Source organism: Euprymna scolopes, chromosome 5, assembly GCF_053919585.1.
Source record: "Euprymna scolopes isolate OS-2025 chromosome 5, ASM5391958v1, whole genome shotgun sequence".
NCBI classification, from domain to species: Eukaryota; Metazoa; Mollusca; class Cephalopoda; order Sepiida; family Sepiolidae; genus Euprymna; species Euprymna scolopes.
Genome location: NC_136486.1, coordinates 84,330,711 through 84,355,520, shown reverse-complemented (window position 1 = coordinate 84,355,520; position 24,810 = coordinate 84,330,711). Strand labels below are relative to the sequence as shown.

The 24,810-nt window shown below is 34.0% G+C and overlaps 2 protein-coding genes across 4 annotated transcripts in view; one reads left to right on the top strand and one right to left on the bottom strand.

The window, feature by feature from the left end:
• Positions 1-2,391, bottom strand: part of LOC145276908 (dynein axonemal assembly factor 4-like) — a 92,118-nt gene extending 89,727 nt beyond the window's left edge. For both annotated transcript variants that reach the window (XR_013868050.1, XM_080128371.1), the window contains exon 1: positions 2,230-2,391. Coding sequence is in view for 1 of the 2 variants with exons in the window: in XM_080128371.1 (XP_079984497.1) it covers positions 2,230-2,352 (123 nt within the window). In the remaining variant the exon portion in view is untranslated. The remainder of the gene's footprint in view (positions 1-2,229) is intronic.
• Positions 2,392-11,718: 9,327 nt separating this feature from the next.
• Positions 11,719-24,810, top strand: part of LOC145276907 (transmembrane 6 superfamily member 1-like) — a 37,605-nt gene continuing 24,513 nt past the window's right edge. Inside the window, exon 1 of one of the 2 annotated variants that reach the window (XM_080128369.1) lies at positions 11,719-11,816. Coding sequence is in view for 1 of the 2 variants with exons in the window: in XM_080128368.1 (XP_079984494.1) it covers positions 12,944-13,133 (190 nt within the window). In the remaining variant the exon portion in view is untranslated. Of the gene's footprint in view, positions 11,817-12,095; positions 13,134-24,810 lie in introns of those variants that run through there. The other variant, XM_080128368.1, reaches the window with a different exon arrangement.

The following is a 24,810-nucleotide window of genomic DNA, read 5'->3' as shown; positions in this document are numbered from 1 at the left end:
AATTTTAGTAAAGGCTTTCTTTTTTTTTTTTCTTCATCCTTATATAAATTCTCTTTGGTCATTATAAACATTTTAAAAGTCGGATTATGTAGGTGCTAGGTCTGCGATGGGTTAAAGTTAATATATTTTTCCCATCCGGGAATTTAAACTGCATTCTTTATTTTTATATATATATATATATATATATATATATATATATATATATATATATATATATATCACCCCTTCTCAGGTACATGCTATCATAAAAAACCTAGACACCTCAAAAGCATGTGGACCAGATCTCATCCCGGCTGTGCTATTAAAAAAATGCTCTGCCGAGGTTGCTCCAGTTCTGTCCAAACTTTACAATAAATGCCTTAACGAATCTTGTTTTCCCGACTGCTGGAAAACCGCCTCTGTGGTACCAGTCTTCAAGAATTCTGACTGACAAACAATATGGATTCAGGCAAGCCCGTTCAACAGCAGATATCTTAACTGTAGTTTCTGAACGTATATACCGTTCATTGGATAAAACAGGGGAGGGTAGAGCGGTGGCCCTTGATATATCTAAGGCTTTTGACAGGGTATGGCATGATGGTCTTCTAAGGAAAATTAGATCATATGGAATCACTGGAAGAATTCATAATGTAATTAAATCCTTCTTAAGTAATAGAAAAATTAAAGTTGTCCTCGACGGACATACATCCAAACAATATGACATAAATGCGGGAGTACCTCAGGGGTCTATCCTTGGACCTCTATTATTCCTGATATTCATAAACGACCTCCCTGATAATATTGTTTCGAAGATGGGTATATTTGCCGATGACACCACTCTCTATAACAGATATGAGGGGAAAACAAATGAACACATATCCAAGAAAATGGCAGAAACACTAGAGGATGACCTCCAATCCGTAGTGGAATGGGGACATAAATGGTTGGTCACATTCAATGCTGCTAAGACTAAGCTTGTTTCCTTCAATAACTACAAGAAACCTTCTCTACCACCAATAGCAATGGCCAAGAACACATTGCCTGAAAGTGCTTCTTTTAAACTCCTCGGCCTAACGTTTACAGGGAATATGAACTGGAATAGATACATTGAGAGCATTGCCAAGGCTGCTGCAAGGAAGGTTGGCTCCCTCTACCGTGCTAGAAAACTACTTACGCCTGCCAGTATCCTATACCTCTATAAGGCAACCATTCGCCCATGTATGGAGTACTGTTGTCACATCTGGGCTGGTGCATCTGCTGCTTGTCTCTCGCTCCTGGACAGGGTTCAAAAAAGAGTCGCCAACCTGATAGGTCCTGAACTGTCATCTAGGCTTCAACCTCTGTCCCATCAACGAGATGTTGCATCCCTCTGCCTGTTCTACAAATACTTTAATGGTGAATGCTCTGACGAACTGCAAACTCTTGTACCTCCCCGACGTAACTACCCCCGACAAACCCGACAAGCTACTAAGTCTCATCCCTTTACAGTAGAGATCCCTAGGTGCAAGAAAGCCTTTTACTCCAATAGTTTCTTCCCCAGAACTGCGGGTCTTTGGAACTCCCTTCCGGGATTCTGCTTTCCCAACTGCAATGATATGCAGAAGTTCAAGTGTAATGTTAACAAACATCTTTCTACTCTTCTCCCTTCATAATGACCCCGCTAATTAATTCCCTAATAGTAGCCCCCTGCTTCAAAGTGGCACTGTGCCTTGTTTGGGGTGAAAATTGAATAAAAAAAAAATAATAAAAAAAAAAAAAAAAAAATATATATATATATATATATATATATATATATATATATATATATATATATATATATATAAGAGAGAGAGAGAGAGAGAGAGAGAGAGATGTTTTTATAACTGCTTAGTTTTACCATTGACAACGTTAAATTTAGATAGAAAAGTTATTCTCCTAATTTTTAAAATTCTTTTCTTTTTTTTTTGCGATCTGTTTTCAGTTTGTTTAATCGCCTAAAAGTAGAATATCGTTTTTATTTTTTGTTAAAATACGATGAATGCGATAACTATTATTTGGATTTGAGTAAAATAAGTTAATTTGAAGTTTTCATTCGATATTGATTAAATAAAAGCAGAAATCCGATTTTCAAAGTATTTTCTTTGTGATAGGAAAAGAAAGAAAAGTAAAAAAAAGAGGGAGAGAGTGAGAGAATGGACTTCACAACATGACGAGCTATGTTAGCGTGTCTCTCTTTCTGACAACAACATTCCAGAAAATAGTATAACCTACCTTGAGATATTCATTAGTTAAGAAAACGTCTAATTTTTTTCTATGTACCCCTTTAAGTGGTACAGTCACGTTCATCAGATTCTCTGTTTCTTGCCAGGTGTAGTCTTTCACTAAGATCGGCATTTTCTTTCATTTGTAAGTTAATGGTATCCGTTGCTAAGCAACAATCAAAATCGCCTCCTCCACCAATGCCGGCATTTATTATACACGTGACTAGTTCAAGTTCAGTAAAAGTAATAACGCGCCACAGATTTATACCCCCCTCCCTCCATATGTTACACGATGTAACTGTAATCTAATTTAATATTATGACCATAACTTTTGTACCGTTTAAAAGAAGGAGCTTAAAATAAACTAGTAACATTTTTTTTAAATTTTCAACGTACGAAAATAATGAAAATGCTAGCTGAAAATCGTGTTTACATTATCGACGCCTTAAAACGACGTTCCTATGTAATGACCATTTCGAAGACGTAAACATGCCCGTGTTTAAAAATCAAGCAAAAATGCTCAGATTTTCATGAAATTTTCGATACTGATTCATTTTTAAATTAAATATTCTAAAAGCAGTTTTCGTTAAATATATGAAGAGAAATATTTTTAGGTGCCCCTCCTGCCCCTCCCCCACATTTTATATTACGAAAAAAATAAACAAAATAAATTTAGGTTTATAAAAATTGCAACATTTTATGAAACTAATGGGTTTAAATAATTTTTTTTTTTTTATTTCTTTCACGTGTGTATATATATATATATATATATATATATATATATATATATATATATATATATATATATATATATAGTCTTTGAAGTTTTTAACCTTTAAAACTATACAAAAAAATATTTTTTATCATTCGTTAGAAAACCATCTAGTCAGTAACTCCTTTAATCACCTGCAATCACTGCATCAACTCGCTCTCGAATTTACTATAATACCAATAATTTATTTTTCAAGGGATCATCAGTTGTTTACCATGAAACACTGTTTTGGGGATTTAAAAACAAACCAGTATGTTACATCATGGCTCCTCAGCAGTGTTGATCAAACACCACCACTCTTAATCTTAGGAAGAAGACATGTTACAAACATTTGATCCAATTTCCTATTCTTAATTGCAATTACTAACCTTTTCATACTATAAAAATGAATTTCTTACCTGTGCGATTCATCACTTTCCACATTTAAAATGGATTATATTTATTTGCTGTCCACTCAGCAAAATGTGGCACAAGGCCGGAAAGTGGTAACCTAGCAGGCTCCCCTAAAGGAGGGGCACTCCTGCAATTTTAAAAATTGCCTGAGTAACCCCGTCGGCATTCCCCGGTCGGGGCGCCTCAGGCAACAAGCAATAAACTTGCCCCACCGGAAAGCCCGGTGGCAAGGCCTGGGAGGGTGGACCTCCTAGGTATTACCCAGGCGGTGTACCTCAGTCCAACAGGTGCTGGGCCGGTCTCCGGCCCCTCACCTGTTGGGCTGATTGTCAAGTGACGGATCCTTGACTGGTACTATCCATTTAAAATGGATACATTTTTTAATTTTTTAATTTATCAATCTTGTATTTATAAGATTAGGATTAATCCATTTAACTACTTATCACCCCCACTATGATTAGTATTTAGTATATTTACATTCTTATTTATTTAAAATTAGATATATAAAGGTTAAAAATATTTTTACATATATACATTTCTTTTTTTAATATATAAATTTATTATATGTAATTATAAATACATTTTATACATTGCTAATATAGTTTTGGGTTTCCTTTATTAATATAGTCTGGTTTATCTTAAACGATTCAAAAGCATCAGGATAACGAACAAATGCTTTATTTAACTGTTTAAATATTTTATTTTTATCCCCACCTTGTTTTATCATCCTTATTACTAAGCTAGAAACTGGTGGTATAAAATCTGTTAATTTTAAAGTAACGCGAGCTATTCTCAAAAACTCTGACATAATGGTTCCATAAAACACAAAAACAGGGCAGGTGCTATCTTTATGGGGCATACGTACTAAAGAAACGCTTTCCCCTTTAAAATAAAGGGGAAAGCGTTTCTTTTATCAAATATTTTATAAAGAAAAATCCCATCCTCAATTTTTATATCTAAATCCAGAAATGTAGCCTGTTGTCCTCTATGTTCACAATTCAATTTTAATTCGTTTGGATATATAAGATGTTTATTTTTTTTTCGAATTCATCATTATCGTTTATACATATAAGGTCATCTATAAATCTCCTACACCCATGAAAGTTATATGTTTTAGATATATCTTTTTAATAGTGATTTTATATATATATATATATATATATATATATATATATATATATATATATATATATATATATATATATATATAGATAGATAGATTTCCTATTTGAAAATAGCATTCTTTAATAAGATGACTTACAAATATTTTTAAAATACCTTTAGAACCACTAGTTTTGATATTTTTATTTTTACACCAGAAAGCTTTAGAGTTTGAAAAGTCTATATATTTACCTTTTCCACCTTCAAAAGCCAAATCTACAGTATCATTTAATTCTTTTATAAGTTTTTCGTGCGGAATTTTAGTATATAGCGTACTAAAATCATAAGTAGCTATAGATTTTGCTTTTATTCTGGAATTTATTTTTTCTAATTTTTCTTTCACTGGTTGGGAATTATTTACTACCCAAAATAGATTTATATTACTATAGAATTTACTTTTCAGGTGAAAATTATTTATTTGATTTATAATTAATTTAAATATTTTAGATATAACTTTACTTAAAGGTTTAGTGATGCACGTCTTTAAACCTACAATAAATCTAGCACCAACTGGATTTTTATGCATTTTAGGTATCCAATACATACCTGGAAGATTTTTGTGTTTGTCTTCTAACTTTAATCCTACTTTTTCACTAATAATACTATTATTCAAAATAATGCTATCTAAATTACTATTACTTATTTTATAAGTATCCGAAACGTTTCCTATAAGTCCTACTTCTATCAATAAACGTTGTATATAATATTTTTTACATATAAAAGCTATATTGTTTGCCGCTTTATCAATCGGAACTATTACAAACTTTTCTTGAAGTATTTTAAGTTCCTCCCGTATTTCTGAATTTTTTAAAAGAGGATTGGTTTTTCTAGGGTGTTTAAATTGTTTTATATGTTTAACCTTTTCATTTACGCATTCAAGTATACTATTTTTCCATGCATCAAACGTAGACTGTGCTAATTTATATTTCTTTACCATAGACATAATAAAACCTTCTAGTGCTTTAGTTACTTCTTTAACGCATTTAGTGTAATTTAGGCATTTAGGTTCTCTATAATTTGGACACTTACTAAGTAGTTTTCTTAATTTAGGATTATTTACTATATTTAAATCTGTAATTACATGTTTTATCTCATTATTACAGAAATTTAAAGCTGTAAATAAAAATGGACATAAAATCAATATTATTAGATCTAAAAAAAAAAAAAATTAACGATTTTTTTTAATATTGCATAATATAATTAGTTGAATTATAATGAAAAAAAAAACAAACAGAATTCTAAAAATTAATTAATTTCTAAAAGATTTAAATGATATTAAATTTCAATATTCCGTGATATGAAGTTTTAAACATAGATTTTTAAGAGTTTCCAATTTAAAAAAATATATTTTTTCATATAAAAATGACTATTGGCAATTTTAAAATAGCAAATTAAACTACAACTTGAAATTATTCTAATTGTTAAAAGATTTATACTTCTGGAGGAGGTGAACTTGATTTTAGCGTCTATTTTCAAAAAAGGTATCGAAACCTCTAATTAATAAAATTAACACAATAAACAATAGCAAAAAAATGTTGCTTCCATTATTAATTTTAACATCTTTGGCCATCTGTAAAGTTTACCACACAATTTAAGTTAGACACAGAATGATGATGTCGTTGATATTGCTTAAGACGTTGGCAATTTTACACAAGAATTTGGAGGTACCTATAGTTCACAATAACATGAATTTGCATGTAAAATTTGATCCCCAACCTTGCATTTGAACGAATCATATGTGGCCTCTTAGCTAGGAGTAAAAGTGTAGTATCTGTTCTGATTTTTGGAGAGCTGGATTTTACCTACATTAAAAAACTGATCTTCATCTAACTCTGCTCTCGTGGAGAGGCAAGTAAATAGTTACTTGCCTCTCCACGAGAGCAGAGTTAGATGAAGATCAGTTTTTTAATGTAGATGGGACAGAATTACATTTTAATATTATTAAATTGTGAAAACTCACACAGCAACAAAATAATACCACATTAATCTATCTATATATACTACTTGTGAGTCTTGCCATGGTGCACATTGAATGACATCACAAAAGGAGAATAATGTAAATAAAAGGCGAATGATAATACTTTAGAGAGAGAGAGAGAGAGAGAGAGAGAGAGAGAGAGAGAGAGAGAGAGAGAGAAGGGGTAGAATAAAAAATGAATGATTTTTTGGTGAGAGATTATGGCATATGTATCGAATGTCAGAGGTGACCAATATGTGACATGGTCCCTAGACCAAGAAGCCATTTGGGGGCATTTTCAAAGACAGCCAAAAATCACACTGGCACTTAATAAAAGTTATTGTTTCAAAGTAAGAAAATGAACTAATATATATATATATATATATATATATATATATATATATATATATATATATATATATATATAAGCAGACATACATGATAAAATGAAAATAAAATGGAATATTGAAATAATAAAACTCACTTATCAAGGCTCACCAGCCACTCGAGATGAAGGGTCAGTGAATGTAAGGTGGCAGTGTAATAATCATAAATGGTGTAAATTGAGTTGAATTTGATTATTTCAGGAGACAGTTCAACAAGACCTTATTTACATTGGATTTCAAGGCTACCATATTGTATTCAACTGGGAAGCAGGCCAGCGGAACAGTATTCCACAGGCGGGCAGTTCTATTCCTAGAATCTGTGTTTAGATTTAGGCACAGTTAGAGAGTGGGGAAAATCGCATATAGTGATTGTAACTAAAGTGTTTTTTGTAAAATTTTGACAAGAGGGAATCATAGATTGGAGTTCAGTCGAGAACTTGCCATGAAAATAACAATAGAGCAGAGACAGGCTCACAACGTTTCTTCTGTGGATGAGAGGTTGCAGGGAAGAGAAAAGGGCATCACCTACTAGGTTTTGAAGTCGGTTTTGAACTTTATCAAGGCTGGATAGAGTGTGCCGAGCAGCTACTGCCGAGATGTGGCAATAGTATTCCATTTTATGGTATACCTGGCTCTTATACAGATAGAGGATTGCATTAGCGGTGAGATACCCACTCGAGCAGTAGTGATCCAACCATTTTCCAGCGATCTTGGCAACAGATTTGATGTATGTGCTTCATAAACATTATGTTTATAGAGACGTGTTGGTAAACTGCTATCCAACCATTGTTTGCATACAGTGCACACACAGACACAATGCACAACACTTTCAGTTCGAGGCATATATGGTTATCGCCCCTTATTTTCATGTTTCAACTCTTAGGTGGTGATATCAACTTCGTTTTCCTTTCTCTCTCTCTCTCTCTCTCTCTCTCTCTCTCTCTCTCTCTCTCTCTCTCTCTCTCTCTTACACTTGGGATGCTATCCTGAACAGACATGTTAAAAAAAACACACTATTCCTGACTTTCTTATAAGCATGTTTTGTAACAGTTGCCCATAATAAATTCACATGGTTAGTAATTTACAATTAGTGAGCATTATTTCTTTATTTGTGGTTCATCTATAAATATTACTTTTTCGACATGATAGACAACATTCAACCGATCCACTACATGTTACCTAAACTATAAACAGAATGGAAAATGTATAAATATAAAAGTTTATGGGAAAACATCTGTATACAAGAAAAGAATATAAAAGTTATTTCTTTTGTTAGTAAATGTTCATAGTCAAAATGTTCATTGAGTGAATTATGTTCATATTTGAATATTTGGCAGCATGAAATTATGTATGTGTATGTGTGAGTGTTAAAGGAAGTTAAAGGCGTTTTTGTGGTGTGTGTGTGTGTGTGTATATGTGTACAAAATGAAGCTAGTATGTGGGTCTTTAGGTTCTTTCACCTTGCCGTCACAGCCAAAGGCTGGGTTGAAGTGTTGGGTAGACCTTCAGATTTCTTGTTGCAGGTGCGGTTGACAAAGTCTCATTTTGGCTGCCTGTCTTCTCACTTTATAGAAGTTTCCAACTTCGCAGGGGCTTATTACTTTCACGTGTATGTGCTACTATGTTGGGGGAGGGGCGAATATTGAGAAAAAAAAATTTAAATGAGCTGTAATAAAATATGTCCATCTGTACGCTCTTTTCTCTGTAATAATTTTAAAATAAAAATGAATGACAAAATAGCTTATACAATCAAAGAACTAAAAATTTACTGAAAAAACTAACGATTATGTGGTGATCTCTTCAATTATCATAACGATATACATGTATTATTTATATTTATTTATGTATTATTTACTCTTGTCTTAGAAAGAGGTCTACGCAGACACCACAAGAAACTGTCTCCCTACTGATTTCGGTTGAACCAGAGGAAGAATGCTTTCTTAATCAGGATCCTGAACCTTGGAATAGACTTCCCAAAGAAAAAATTGTAATCCAATGTGAATTTAGACAGGTGCTAATGTATCCCCTTCTGTGTAAATTCCTGCCATTATTTCTTACATGGCAACTGAAGCATGCTTGTTTTATTTGCATATGCATTCCTTTTATTTAATTTTTCTTAGAATTTTACCTCTGTAGCAGTCAGAAATATTTATTTCCTCCTGTGGTAAGGGTAATTTAAACTAAAACAACAATGATAATGAAAGGTGAGAGAAAATGCTGCATCTGTCTACATTGACCTTGACTCGAACTATTGTATTTGGTGTGCATCCAGTATTGTGCATGTGCAATGATGCAGTAATCATCTGTGTATGAATGCATGAATTTAGATATGACTGTTTTCCATCAACCAAATCTCAACTTATTATACAAATGATTGTGTATGCATATAAGAGAAAATAGATTTTATGTCATATAACTGCTGCAAATATAACATTCATATTTGTACTTCCTTTTATTTGTATTTGTTTTCATTTGACAACTATTTTATTATATAAAATGTTATAGGAGATTTTCTTACAGTCCATGCTAAGATAGGCTCCTATACGTTTTTGTCCATGTCATCATTTTTACTTGTTTCTGATAACATCTTCTGCTGTGCATCACTCCAACCTACCAGATCAATTCAATCATTTGAGTAAGATAATTACCAAACGGATACATTCTTTTATGGACTGTAGGATACTTGGGACTCATATAATAGTCCTGATCCGACTCCCAATTGAGACAAAATTAATGATGGAAAAAACTATTAGCTGAAAGACACTAAGTTAATGAGCATATTTTGATCTGTTTACTGACACAAATTAAAAGAGAAGTCTTGTAGGTTAATTTATGCCAAACGTCTAACAGTATGAGAAACATTGGCATTTTAAATAAATTGTTAACAAGTTGATTTTTTCAGAATCAAAATAGTTTTCATGCAGTGAGAAATAACATAATCCTAATGTTTTCATTGTTTATTTTTCAATATGGCTGCCACATCTGTTAAGATGCTTATTACTCTAAAACTAATTATTATAAGTGATGTTTCTCAACTGTATTAATCTGAGAGTTGATTGATAATCTCAACAATAGTGACACACCACACGGAAAATAATTTACAATGTTAGAAGCAGCAAATACAGTAAATGTTGTTTTAACATAGTAGTTATCGATTTGACAAAAGCTCAAATCAGTAGTTTATTTCAATTATTTCACAGCACAAAGAAATATTGAAGAACCACTAAACATACTGACAACATATATATGCTGATAACAGAACTCATGTATACAGTTTAGACAAATATTCACTAACAAAACAGGCATGTTAATATACAATCTTGTTGTAATTGAACGTTAAAACTTTTTAACGTATCATTATTAAGTCAGATTATTTTCATTTGGATATGTGTGTGTGTGTGTGTGTGTGTGTGTGTGTGTGTGTGTGTGTGTGTGTGTGTGTGTGTGTGTGTGTGTGTGTGTGTGTGTGTGTGTGTATTTAGTTTTAACACAAGAGGCTACTTTTCCATAAAAGTTTGTAATCTTGTTCTATCCGTCAAATGAATAAGTCAAAACAAGAGTCTCCGTCATATTCGGTGTGATTTGCAGATTGGTTAAATAAGTTCAGCTCAACTTGATATTTGAGCAGGCTTATGTCTGTTAGCTTATTTATTCTTATCAAGTAACCTGACTCAATAAATCAGGCAGTGTCTTAAAATAATATTTATGTGGTACGTTGCCGTTTTTTTAAATTTTTTCTAAAGTAAAATTTGTATATTCCGTGCATTTTTACTTGCTCCAATTTCTTGTCTTAACTTATAATAGGAATAATTGTACTCTTTGTTTAAAATTCATTTCTGAGTTATTCCTTTGTGTACTTTTTGCATATTACATTAAAAAAAATTTTTTATTCATTTCAAACAAGTCATATTACCCCTGAAACGTAAAGGGCTACTAGTGGTCAGATTTATAGAGGATATTCTAAAGAATGAGTTGTTTAACAAGATGTTCATTCACATTACATTTAAATTTCTGCATGTTGATATAATCAGACAAACGAAAAGCAAAAAAGGAATTCCCAAGGCAAGTGATCCAAGGAAAGAAGTTATTAGAATTAGAAAGTTTTCCCGCATCTGGACATCTCTCCAGTGAAGAGGTAAAATATTGCTCTTATTCAGGTTTGTCGGAAGTATTTATACTGACGGGTACAAGTGCAGTAATTTCATTGGAGCACAATCTGTAAAAATACTTGTAAAACAAACACAGTGATTGAAACATTGCAATGATTGGACAGAGGCTTGAGTTTGGTGGACAATGCTACTAGAGATTTTATCATTTATGTTATTATAGACATGAATGTTATTGCCATCCAACTATCTAGTAAGATTTTTGCTCCATCATATATTTGTTGATAGTGTCAGCATACATCAAAGTTTAATACTGTCCCATGAACACAGAAAATAATTCCATATTTTCTGCACGTGTGCAACTCTAAATGATCAAGTTCAATATCAAATATCTATACTTTATAATGGACATAACAGACAAGAGTGCAAAAACTGATAAATATAGTAAAATTCTCAATTTCAACTTGAAAAATCTCGTTTATTTTTGGGGATATTTTGATAAAATTTGAATGTAAACAAAGTTTAACGTTTTCTCTTTATAAATGTACAATTTATTTTTCTTGTGTCGTTAATGATTTTTTTTTTTTCAATATATTTTATTTTTCAATTTTTACAATACCATTTGTTTATTGAATCATTAGGTGAAAGTACAGTACAGAGTAGTTACAAAACGTCCTTCCTTCCCCATGTTAAGAATGGGGTTTTAATGTTATTTTAGCAAGATTCGCATTCTTCATAAGTACCGAATTTAATTTTGAATATCTATTTACATCGTGTTTAAAAAGATGTACCTTTTTCCTATTGATTCTACATTTTTTTAAGGTGAGCCTTTTTATCCGGTGGATTTTGTCCTACCTGTCCTTAAAATGAAAACTTCATTCCATGGCAAAAAAGAAAGAAAAACCACACACACACACACACTAACGAGTTGCGGAACCGGTAGTACCTTAGGTTAATATCGGCTGACTAATTATTAAATAAATATAGAAATACACGTTGGCAATGTTAAATACAGTTTATTGAGACTTCGAATGTTCCGAAATCTAATCTTTAATATTTTATTCAAAACTAGCAGTTAGTTTTAAAGAGCTTATATTTTTTTCTTTTTAATTTGTAAACATGGACAACACCTATTAGTGGGAATACCGCATAATTTCGTCATTGCTGTATCCGAATCAATATCAGTTCGAAATAAATCCGCCGCTGATTTCTTTGATCGGATTTTTTATTTTTTGGCAAGATATCAGATCCCCCCCCCCTACTCCGTCTGTGTTTCTTTATCAATTCATCGATGTCCTACGTAAGAAGGGAGTGTTACTTGTGTGAACATGTGAACACTAATGACACGGAACTTTGTGTGTGTGTTTTTTTTGTGTTTTTTTTTCTAAATTGAAAGCTTCATTTGAAGAGCCAGCTTGTACTTTTCGATAACGCTGAAATAATTTTGGGGCCATTCATTTTTATTTTATTTTTTTTAAACAAACCTGTTTAATTTTTTTTAACTTCCTCCAGAATTTAACTTCCTCCTCCCACATACTCTATTTTCTTCTCCTTCATCTCTTTCTTTCTTTTAATCAGTTGCTGCTTCTAAACAAACGAGCAACAAAAAATTACGAAAAACAAAAGCAAAAAACTAGCATTATTTATGTCTTTTTTAACTGACCAAATTAAAAAAAAAAAAAGTGCGCCATTGAGTGATAAGAATTTTAAAAGCGACGATTTTTTACAAATTTACTTCCTTCTTGTACCGATGGACGCCTTTTGCGAAATTTGTTTTTATACATTTCGTTAACGACGAAAACATGAAGCTAAAAATCATGACATGCGCTTTTTGTTTTCTTACTCAGTCATAGAAACCAACTGATTTGTCCTTCTCTGTTAACCACATTTTATTTGGCGCAAAGACATTACTTAACGGCCAGGAGAAGGTACGAATAAATCTGTCCAAAATGACCACAATCGTTTTCCTAACATCCTTACTGGCGATCCCCATCTCTTATTTTATGAACAACTTGTTCTCTCTCCGCGAACCATTGGTGATACTTTTAGTTGGTGTACTTTGTTTACTTCTGGTTACGCTTATACCGTATTTTCACATACGAAAACGACCTACGAATAACACGGATCCTTTCTATTATGGTGAGTTTCTGTTTTTGTTTTTTTTCTCATTTAAATAATATTGTCGATTTGTTTTGTTTTTGCTTTTTTCGGGTCTCCGCCTTAGAAACGTGTGTGTAAACAAAATTTATTGCGGCTTAGATTTTCAAAGCACAAAATTTCGAAAATGAGTTGTTTTGCTTGTGTTTTATTATTTATTTTACTATTTTGGCCAATATACACTGGTTGTCCAACCTGCAAAGGATGTTTATTCCGAAAGCCGTTCTTAACATGATGGTTGAAAATAAAATGCCTTTTGGAATAAACACCCCCAACATCACCATGTAAGAACGGCTTTCGGAATAAACCCTCCCATGTTAAAAACGGCTTTCGGAATAAACACCTTTTGCCGGTTGGAGAACCAGTGCACATTGACCTTGATTTTTAACGGTCCTTCCTGTTAAAATTTCACCGAAAACTAATATTTTACCCCTCCCGGACTTAGTGTCAGTGCTTTTGCTTTGGGCTAAGGAAAAGCAATAAACATGTTTGTTTTTATCTTTTCTTTTGCTGAAAAATAAAACATGTCTTTGCCCTTCATTTGAACAGTGACGCTAACCCAAAGTCCAGGATAAAAATATGAAAACTTGACAAATATTTTTAGGGATCGGTAAAAAAAAAAAAAAACGGTTACTGCGCTATTTTTTTTTTTTTTTTTTTTTTTTTTTTTTTTTTTTTTTTTGCTATATAGTATTTTCAAGTTAAATTCAGTTTTTCGATATTTTTGTTTATTAAATTGTTAGGTGAAAAATACAAAACACTCCTCCTGCCTATGTTAAGAAACGATTTCTAAATAATAACGTAATTATTTCAGCACGGTAACAGAGATGCACAAAAGCACATGTAATTTAACAGCTAGAAAATAAATTAGAAAAATTGAGCTATAAAAGGTCATGTAGAATATAAATTGCAGACCTTCTCCCCTTTTTAAATGATTCGTTTATTTTACATATTACCTCCCGGACTTCAATTTTATTTGCTTTTAATCTTGTCTTTATTCGCATTTTAGTAAATCTTTACACAAAGTCCACCTCCACAATATTCTTTAAAATGACTTTTATAGGTCTTTTTCGACTATGCTGAAGAAAATCTCATTTAAATTTTGCAGAGACCAAACATTAATTTCAAAAATTTTTTAATTAAATTTATCGTCATTTTATGTTTCTAATGTAATTCTCCCCCCCCCCCAACAAATGAATTTGTCATATTTTGGGACTTTGGGACGCTTTTGTTTATGAAATTGTCAGGTGAAAGTGGCCTCATAAAAAAGAATTTGACCCCCCCCCCTCAAAAAAATTAAATTTATTGTGTTTGTTTCAAATTTAATCCCCCCCCCCCAACAAAAAATTTAAATTAAATTTATCGTTTGTTTCAAATATAATTCTCTCCCCCGCATGCGCATTGCAAAGAAAATATGCGCGCTTGCGCGTACAACAATGCCCACCACGTATAACATAAGGAATTACGTTGCTTAATATTCGGAAAACTACTTATTTGCGGCAAGCTTTAAATGCGATATTTGTTTTCAGCACACACACCCGAAACCCCCGTGTAAACAAGATTTTTAGGTAGATTTTGTGTGGATCTACCAGGCCACAAATATCCATTTATTTTATTCTTTCCTTCCAGCAAAAAAAAAAAAAAAAAAAATTATTTATTTTGGTATTATTTTACTTTAAGGCCCGTCTCAGTCACGTCCGTATATATATATATATATATATATATATATATATATATATATATATATATATATATATATTTGTAGATTTCGGTGTGCTAAAAACGAATATGAAAACCGTTTCCGTCAAAAAAAAAGTTTTCATGATAGGAAGAAATTACTTTTTTGAAAAGTGGGTGATCACTTTTCCATGTAAATTTAACTTAAAATAAGCACCCACTTTCTGGTCACCTGAGAGAGGGGGCATTTTTTGTGTGTTTATTGACTAAAAAATTTTTTGTTTGACTTCTTTTGCATGGTATTAACCCCTGAACTCTGGGACTATTTTCCATTTCACAGCTTAGCCTTCGTTTACGCTACGCGCGAGCATAAACAAAGGCTGTTAAATGTGCACTCGCGTACCAAACTGCCTTGTCACAGTGTAGTATTGGCGAAAAATTAAAATTAGACAAAAAACAAGTAGTTTTCCAAATATTAAACCATGTAATTCTATATGTTATCACGGGTGGCCATTTTGTGGGCCTTAATGTAAAATTTTACCCTTTTTTTCCCTATATTTTCGGTTATTTTTAATAATAAGATTGACTCATTATCTTGTAATTTCATTACGCCGTTTCCCGCCATTCCCGTTTCTGCGCGCTGCATAAACAAATATGGCCACCACCTCACATTATTACATGAAACATGCGGAAAAGTTTTTGCGAGTTCGTGAAAACTAGTTGCCGACCTCAAATTTAAATTTTTTTTAATTTATTTATTTATTTATTTTTTTTTTTTTTATTACATTTTCACCCCAAACAAGGCAAATTGCCACTTTGGTGTAGGGGGCTACTATCAGGGGCAACAACTACTGGGGTACTATGTAGGGATTTGGGCAGCAAGATGTTGGTTCACATTACATTTGAACTTCTGCACATCAGTACAGTTGGGGAAGCAGGGACCTGGAATGGAATTCCAAAGTCTAGTGGTTCTGGGGAGGAAACTACTGTAGTAGAAAGATCTTTTACATCTAGGGACCTCTACAGTGTGGGGGTGGGATTTAGCAGTCTGTCGGGTTTGTCGAGGGTGTTCACGTCGTGGGGGCACAAGTGCTTGCAGTTCATCAGAGCATTTACCATTAAAATACCTGTAGAACAGGCAAAGGGATGCAACATTTCGTCGATGGGACAGAGGCTGAAGCTTAGATGTCAGTTCAGGGCCTATCAGATTTGCGACTCTCTTTTGAACCTGGTCAAGGAGCGAGAGACTAGTAGCAGATGCACCAGCCCAAATATGACAGCAATACTCCATACATGGGTGAATGGTAGCCTTATAGAGGTACAGGATACTTTCGGGTGTTAGTAATTTTCTAGCACGGTAGAGAGAGCCCAACTTCCTTGCAGCGGCCCTGGCAATGCCTTCAATGTAATTGTTCCAACTCATGTTTCCTGTGAACGTTAGGCCAAGCAGTTTGAAAGATATACTCTCAGATAAACAGTCGTTGGCCATTCCTATAGGTGGTAGAGAAGGTTTCTTGTAATTATTGAATGTAACTAGTTTAGTCTTGGCGGCATTGAATGTGACCATTCATTTTTGTCCCCATTCCACTACAGATTGGAGGTCACCCTCTAGTGTTTCTGCCATTTCTTTAGATATGTGTTCATTTGCTTTCCTGTCGTGCCTGTTATAGAGTGTAGTGTCATCAGCATATATACCCATCTCAGAGGCAATTTTGTCGGGGAGGTCATTTATGAATATCAGGAACAGTAGAGGTCCAAGGATAGACCCCTGGGGTACTCCCGCATTTATATCATATTGTTTAGATGTTCGACCGTTGAGGATAACCTCGATTTTTCTCTTATCTAAGAAGGATTTAATTATGTTAAGCATTCTACCAGTGATACCGTATGATCTAATTTTCCTGAGAAGACCCTCATACCCTATCAAAAGCCTTAGATATATCTTGAGCTACCGCTCTGCCCTTCCCTGCTTTGTCCAGTGAATGGTATATATCTTCAGAAATTACAGTTAGGATGTCTGCTGTGGAACAGACTTGTCTAAATCCATATTGTTGGTCAGTCAGAAGTTTAGCATCTGTAAGGTGATGGACTAGAGTATGGTTAATTAAGGTCTCAAATATTTTGGCAAAAAGTGGGAGGAGGCTTATGGGGCGATAATTTAATGGGTCAGTTCTTTCGCCAGAATTCTTGAATACTGGTACCACAGAAGCAGTTTTCCAACAGCCCGGAAAGCAAGATTCATTAAGGCATTTGTTGTAGAGTTTGGAGAGAACTGGAGCTACTTCGGCTGAGCACTTTTTTAATAGCACAGCTGGAATGAGATCAGGTCCACATGCTTTTAAAGTGTCAAGGTTTTTTATGATAGCATGCACCTGAGCAGGGGTGATTTTCAGATCGTCTAGCCTGGTGTCTGTCCGCATAGGAAATTCAGGTAGGGGGTGGTTGGAAGGGTCCAGTATGGAGTTTGAGGCAAACTGACTGGCAAGCATGTTAGCCTTCTCGGTTGCTGAGCAAACAACCTCATGATTTTTGGTTAGTGGGGGAATTGTTGATTGCCCATTATTTACTACACTGTTGTAGATTTTCCAGAAGTCACGAGTTCCTAGTTTTTGTGCTTCGATGCGTTTTTTAGTGGTTTCCATAAATTCTCTCTTAGCTGTCGCTATTTCTTTCTTAACGTTACTTCTAGCTTCTATGTACTTCTGTCTGTTTGAACTGGACTTATGTCGGTTAAATCTGCTGTATGCATGTTGCCTTTGAGCAATGGCAGTTGCGCAAGTAGAAGTAAACCATTGGGGAGAGTGGGGCTTGCTATAAAATTTCCGCATGGGAACATGCGCTTCGATTGCAGTTTTGAACCGTTCAGTTGTCTCGTTTGCGCACTGTTCAACAGGAAGAGAAAAAATATTTCCCCATAGGGCATCTCTGATAAGATCTCTGATGGCTTCCCAGTCAGCCTTCTTATAATATCTCGTTGTTTTGAGCACTGGCTCTTCAGTTTGAGCTCTAGACTTTAGGGCGATTTCAACCAATATCACTGCATGATCAGCGTTCCCAAGTGGGCTGTTGACATTCGTTATACAATCATCGGGAACTGTGGTCAAAAACAGATCTAGAAGTGATGCATGTTGTTCTTCCTGGTCAGGGAAACGTGTTGGAAACGTAACAATTTGTGATAGGGAGTGAGATATAGAGAAGCTATGAGTTGTGCTGCCCGCTGCGATATTCGTTTTCAGCATGCCCGAAAACCGAAAAAAGAAGTTTTTAAAGGTAGATTGTGTGTTGGGCTACCAGGGCAAGGGCATATTTACCAAAAATTTATACAATAATGAGGAGGTTGCAGATGTCTATTCTGAAAGCCGTTCTTAAGTAACATGGGGAGATTGGAGGTTTCTGTTCCGAAAGCCGTTCTTAACATGAAATTACTCAAGGAAGTGAAAAAGTCATAATTGTTTTGTTTTACGCGCATGCACATTACTAATTTCCCGGTTGTGAAAAAAAACAAACTAAGTGGTGTGAGAAATTCCATAACCAACGACATTTTGTTTGCCCGCCTAACAGGATTTGCTAGACGGTCTTTGATTGGTTCAATTTGAATGCGCCAGTTTGGCACCAATTTGTATTACATGTGCGTTATGTTTCAGTCTGAACAATGAACACGGAACAGTAAAGACTCAAACAGCGGTAGGTGTGTCAGAAACTTTGTGAAAAATATTGAATAATTCGACCCCCTGTCTTTCCAAGCTTATAACTACTCGAAAAATGTAATTCAAACCCTAATTTGTTTTTCAATTAAAAGAGCAAGGACCAAGGTTTCATTTAAAAATAAATAAATAAATAAATACAAACAACGTGGGTTTTTTAAAAAAAAAAAAAAGGTTTTAAACTTTCCAAAAAACTGTTCTTTTTTTTGTTTTAAATTTGAATATATTATTTATTGATCTTTTATCTTCAATTTGTGATACATAAAACTTTGACATATAAATTATTTACTTTTTAATAGACATTTCAAAATGGGGGGGGGCGAATTAATTCGACTCCCTGTCTTTCCAAGCTTATAACTACTTGAAAAATGTAATTCAAACCCTAATTTTTTTTTCAATTAAAGGGGCAAGGACCAAGGTTTCATTAAAAAAAAAAAAAACAAACAAAAAATACAAACAATGTTGTTTTTAAAAAAAAAAAAAGGTTTTAAACTTCGAACTTTACAGGTTAATTTCCAAAAAACTCTTTTTTTTTTCATTTTAAATTAGAATATATTATTTATTGATCTTTTATCTTCAATTTGTGATATACAAAACTTTGGCACATAAATTAATTATTTACTTTTTAATAGACATTTCAAAATAGGGGGGGCGTGAATTTAAAAAAAAAACGTTTGTCTAAAATATTATATTCGGTTTATTGGTAAGAGCATAACATTTCACATTGACCCTGAAAATATCGTAAAAATAGAATCAATAGAAAAACTTTGATAGATTTTTAAAGTTTAAAAATTGAAAAATACTGAACTCGTAAAATTCAATTAATTTCATTACTGTTTTTTAAAAAATAAAAAAAATATTTCTATGACTTTTTATACAACATTAATAGTTTATTTTGAAAGTATAATCCATAAAGAAAATAAACAACCCACTTTTAAAAGAGAAATTACGAGTTTTTTATACTTTATTCACAGTTTCATGTTAAGGGTGTCAAAAATTCCTACAAAAGTTCTAATACACCTAAAACAGCGGTGCTCCATTATAGAGTGCTAGGATTTTACCTTCATTGGACACCATGCAGTGGGTGGACGAAGGACATTTCTCTAAATACAGACACAACATAATTGCTGAACTTATTTTACCCAATGAGGATATTCTACAGAGTTCGGCTTGATATATTTGATTATGGGAAATTATTCCTACTTCTTCCAGAGACCACGAGGTCCTAAAATATGCCATATTGGGCAACAACATTCACACCGTGTTCACCATGTACAACATGGATCCTTCTAAAAGGAAACCTGAACTAACATTCCCACAGAGGAATCATAACTAAAGGCTCCATTGCGTATGGATAGCAAATTCAGACACTGTTTTTGCAAGGAATTTACTGTGAACCAAAGAACTTTCATTTACTGATACATCTTGAATAAAATTTGAGTTTTAAAGGTATGGCTTTTGTTTGTGGAATTTCATTTGCTATCTGCAGGGAGGAAATTGGGTGTGTAGGGAAGAAATTTCTTACATCCCATTTTTTTTTGCAAAAACACTCTAGGTTAGATTCTCGTTTTTATTGCAAATATCTAGAATCATTTTAAGTGCTAGTAAAAAAAAAATATATTTATAAATTCTTGATTTAAGACGAGCAGAAATTTTTTTTCTTAATTGGAAGAGATTAATGGTAAATATTTTTCTTTTTTCGTTAAATCTGTAGAGGACTAATGAATTGACTTGAGAAAGAGACGAAGTATGTGTTAAATTGAATTAAACGAACTAGGATTTATCCCGTGAAGAAACAAATGAAAGAAAACGGTATTACATGTGTTTAGTTTGGCGTGCGTCTCTCGTTGTTAGCTGGTGAGAGGGAAAGTTTATTGTTGTAGAGAGAGAGAGAGAGAGTCTGTGTGTATGAGTGTTTCGTTCAAACTCATCCATTTCATTTTAAAATAATGGGGTCACCATCTTTCTGTTGCGGACCAGGATATATAAATCCTAATCCCGTTACAAAAGAAAATAATGAAACGAATGGAATGAAGGAAACAAAGACTCAATTGATGGATAAGATAAACGTGTCGTTTATTTACTGTTGAAAGAATGAATGTTTTAGATATAACACGTGTTCATGTCTGCACGGGTGTAACCATCGTTTGTTACGGGACTAGTTTTGTAGAAAGAAAAGGAAATGTGTGTTCATCTCACTATCGTTTGTTCACGCATGGGAAGAGAAGTGAGTAGTAGAAATGAGAATGATAGCCCAGCGTGTAGACAAAGGATAGAGGATTGACATCAGTTAAACTGTGCGCCATGTTAGCCGTCAGCTACGCGGTGGTGTTCTCTGGCACGAGTAGTAGATAGAGAGAGAAAGAGTGAGAATGAGAAAAAGTCAATCCAGACCATGGAGAGAGAAAGCGTATAAAGTGTACGTACAGTCTGATAGCTTTTTGTCCCACATAGTAGCAAGTGGTGTGAGGTACGCGCGTGCATGCCGAAAAGGCACGCTGTCGGTCTGTAGACCGCCCAGCTAAGAAGCTGGTCTGAAAAGAAAGGGTTGGAAACAGCTTGTCTTTTCCTTTTATAGGTGTTTCCGGTGTGTCTTTTGCGCATGTGTGGATTTCCTTTGAAAGGGGAAGTGACGTTGTCCATGCGTGCGTGTATGTGAGTACATGTGTGTACGTTAGTGTGTGTGTATATACACGTGAATGTGAGTGTATGTACACGAACGTGAATATATGTACGTGTGTGGACGTGGGCGCGTATGTTTGTGTGCGCGTATGTATATGACAAGTAATATAGCTTGAAATGTGAACGCATGTTTTTGTGTGAGACTAAAAAAGGCTCGCGCAAATCAAATGTAATTATTTTGTTCAAATAACTTATGTCTCAAAATCTATAAGTCAGTGATATTTGTTGCAATACACTTCTAAAAAATAAATAAGAAAAAATTTTGAAATTCTTCTCACGTTTTAAGTAACATTAGATAATAATTTAATTCGACCTTATATTTGGTCATAGATTGCTAGCGTATCTTAATTGCATTTTTTTCCGAATTTAAGATCCCAAGAAAATTGTGTATGTCTTATAACAACAACAAAAAAAAAATTTTGGTTCAAATTCTGTAGACGTAAAAAAAAAAAATTCACAGTATTTAGCCGTTAATGGTTCTTTCGCAATTTAAATGTTGTGTTATATTGACTAATTAAATTAATTGATTAATTTGAGATTGCTAATATTTGATTTGTATTTTTGATGCCAATTTTTAATGTATTAATGGTGTGTACATTGTTGTCATTTTTCAAATGAATGTGAATTAAAAATTTATGAAAAAAAAATCTTAAGGGAAGGGATTATCCTCCACCCCCCTATATGTTAGGCATCATTTAGTAGCTCGAGAATTTCGAATTTGGCTATAATTATATAACCCGATTATTTGTAGAGCTTAGCCTAAAGTGAGCTCTTTAATCACTGGCGGCCATGTTCATCAACATGTTATTTATGATTAAATAATTCCGTTTGGAATATTGGCGATCTCGCTAGCGGCTTTGGAAATAACAATATCTGTTATTTTGATAATAAATTTAACAGGAGTAAAGAGCATTATCTCGCTTCCCTCACCCCGTTTTATACATAATTCCGTTCGGAATAATATTAGCACCTTGCCACATTAATTTTGCAGATAATTACATCTGTTATTTTATTAATTTTGCTTGAGGCATAAAAGATGGCCCAAAAGGAGCTAATGTCAAAATGTGATGCTAAAAGATTTTGCATTAATAGTGCGGTAAAGTGGTTGGAAAGTAATGGCCCTTCTTCAGACCTTTTCAAATCCTGAAAAGTGGTAATTAGAGGATGGTTAAGTGACCTCGATGTATTAATTGACCAAATTCTTCTCAAAACCCCCGAAGAAGAGAAACTTCAAATTTGCGAGGCTTCAGAAAGGTTTTCTTCGGAAATAGAAGAAAAATTGCTTTCTTTAAATTTGAAATTAAATACGCCTCAAGTTATGCATGCTTCGAGGGCTATGTCGGTCAAGATGGAATTGGATTGTCTAAAATTTGTCGGCATGTCCACAGATGATAGATTTTTGTTCAGAACATTTCTGAACAAATTCGAATTTTGCACGGAAAGTTTAAATAAAGCGGACAAATTATTAGTGTTGAAATCAAAACTAGAGGGTGATGCGTTTGACGTAATCAAAACTAGAGGGTGATGCGTTTGATGTAATCTCCAGTCTAGATATAACCGCAGATAATTATGATATAGCCCTAAAATTGTTAAGGGAAAAATATTTGAATCCTGATTTGATTAAAAATCAGATATTTGAGGAAATCATTCCTGCTCCGTCTGTTATAACGTATTTTAAAATTTTGAAGTCGTTTCTCGAAAAAATTAAGAGAAATTTGACTGAGCTCGACAAGTCCTATAGGACTGATTGTTTTACTGAGAGTAGCGCCTCAGGAGCAGTGTTCGCTCACATAATATTTGCTAAGTGTCCTAATGCCATTAGAAGAGAGTTGATGAATAGAAATGGGGAAAGATACCCTTCATTAAATAATATTATGTCGCATGTATTTGAAGTAATGGAATACCTATTAGCCGCCCCGCTCGATGTTCGGCTGGAAAATTTGTGCGCCAAAAATGGCGCCTTCTTCACCCAAGATGGCGTCATGAAGGGGGGTGCACTTTATCTTGTAAACTGTGCCAAGCTACAGATCATTCAATCAAGAACTGTAGTAAGTTTTGCACCTTCGAAGCAAAGTGTCGAAGGGCTAAACAGTTAAATTTATGTACTCGGTGTTTGGGTGAGCATGCAGAGGCATTTTGTTGTGGTAGTAAGGGTTTTCCTTACCCGTGTGCAATATGTGGGTTGAGAACCCATTTTACCGTCACGTGTCCCAAAGGAAATAAATCCTTTGTGGGCCAAACAATATATTCTGAATCACGGAATAGTGTTCTTCCCGTTATCAGAATATCTATGAAGGCACACAGACGACCGGTATATTTCTTCTGTTTAATAGATACTGGGTCACAACATTCGTTTATCGCCCAGGAAATTCTCAGTAAATTGCGTTCTGAAAAACCCATAAACCACAAGAAGGTTAATATGGGGGTGAACACGCTTATTGGGAGTGACTCCTTAAGATTGAAGGAGTGCTACATATCGATCAAATTGGGGAATAAAACCCCTTTAAATTTGCGGCTTATTCTCCCAAAAATTAAATTTAAAATTTGAAGTAGATAACTTCAATAAAGTTGTTAACTTATCTTAGGAAGATCTCCGGCTATATCCCGGATATGAGAATTTGAATGGAACCCACCTTGTGGGAATTATTGGATTGGACCTTCTGAGCAAGTTAAATGATCTCAAGCTAGTTAAGTGTCTTAATGGAAATGCATGGCGACATGGAAAATTCATAATTCCGTTTGGCAAGAGCCGACATTTTTTAAAAAAAGATTTGAATGAGGTAGATTCGCCTCCCTTCATTTTAGTAAAATCACTTCCTCAATCCAACAGTTATTTGATTGATTCGGTGCTAAATCCGACACTCTCTTATGAGGACAGTTTTAAGCCTTTCTTTTCCGAGTCCATGGTCGAGCGTGGGGTTGAGACACTGCTCAGTCTCTATTCATTAGGTATTGAAGAAGATGCTAAGTTGTTGGCTGTGGACAAGAAAAAATAGAAAAGTTCAAAAACTCTATCGTATGGGAGGGGGGAAAATATCACATAGACTTACCGTGGTATCATGATAGGATCTCACTGGTAAACAGTAACTTTGTGACTTTCTTGAAGGTAATGGACAGAGTGGCAGAGTCCTTAGAAAGGAAAGGAATGTATAATGAGTACCACCAAGTGTTTGAGGATTATGTGGAATGTGGAGCAGTTTTTCGTCCCGCCTGGGAAGTATGAAGATTATATTTGGGTTCCACATAGACCCGTTATTAAGGAGGGAACTGGAGTGATGACAAAAATTCATCCCTAAAATGTCGAGACGGGATGTCAATTAATGACGCTGCCTATATGGGCATGAACTTATCTGCTAATTTATTGGATTTATTGCTGGGATTCAGGAAAAATAAATATGTCTTTCCTTTTTACAAATTCACCTTAAGTCAGAAGAGGATAGATACAGATTTTGTTTTTTCCTTAAAAAAGGTTACAAATTGTGTACTTACAGGTACAAAATTATATTTGAGTTCAACGCTAGCCCCTTCATTCTGAACTTCATTTTGAAATTCCATGCGGAAAAATACGCAAAGGATGCAGCATCGCATGCTATTTC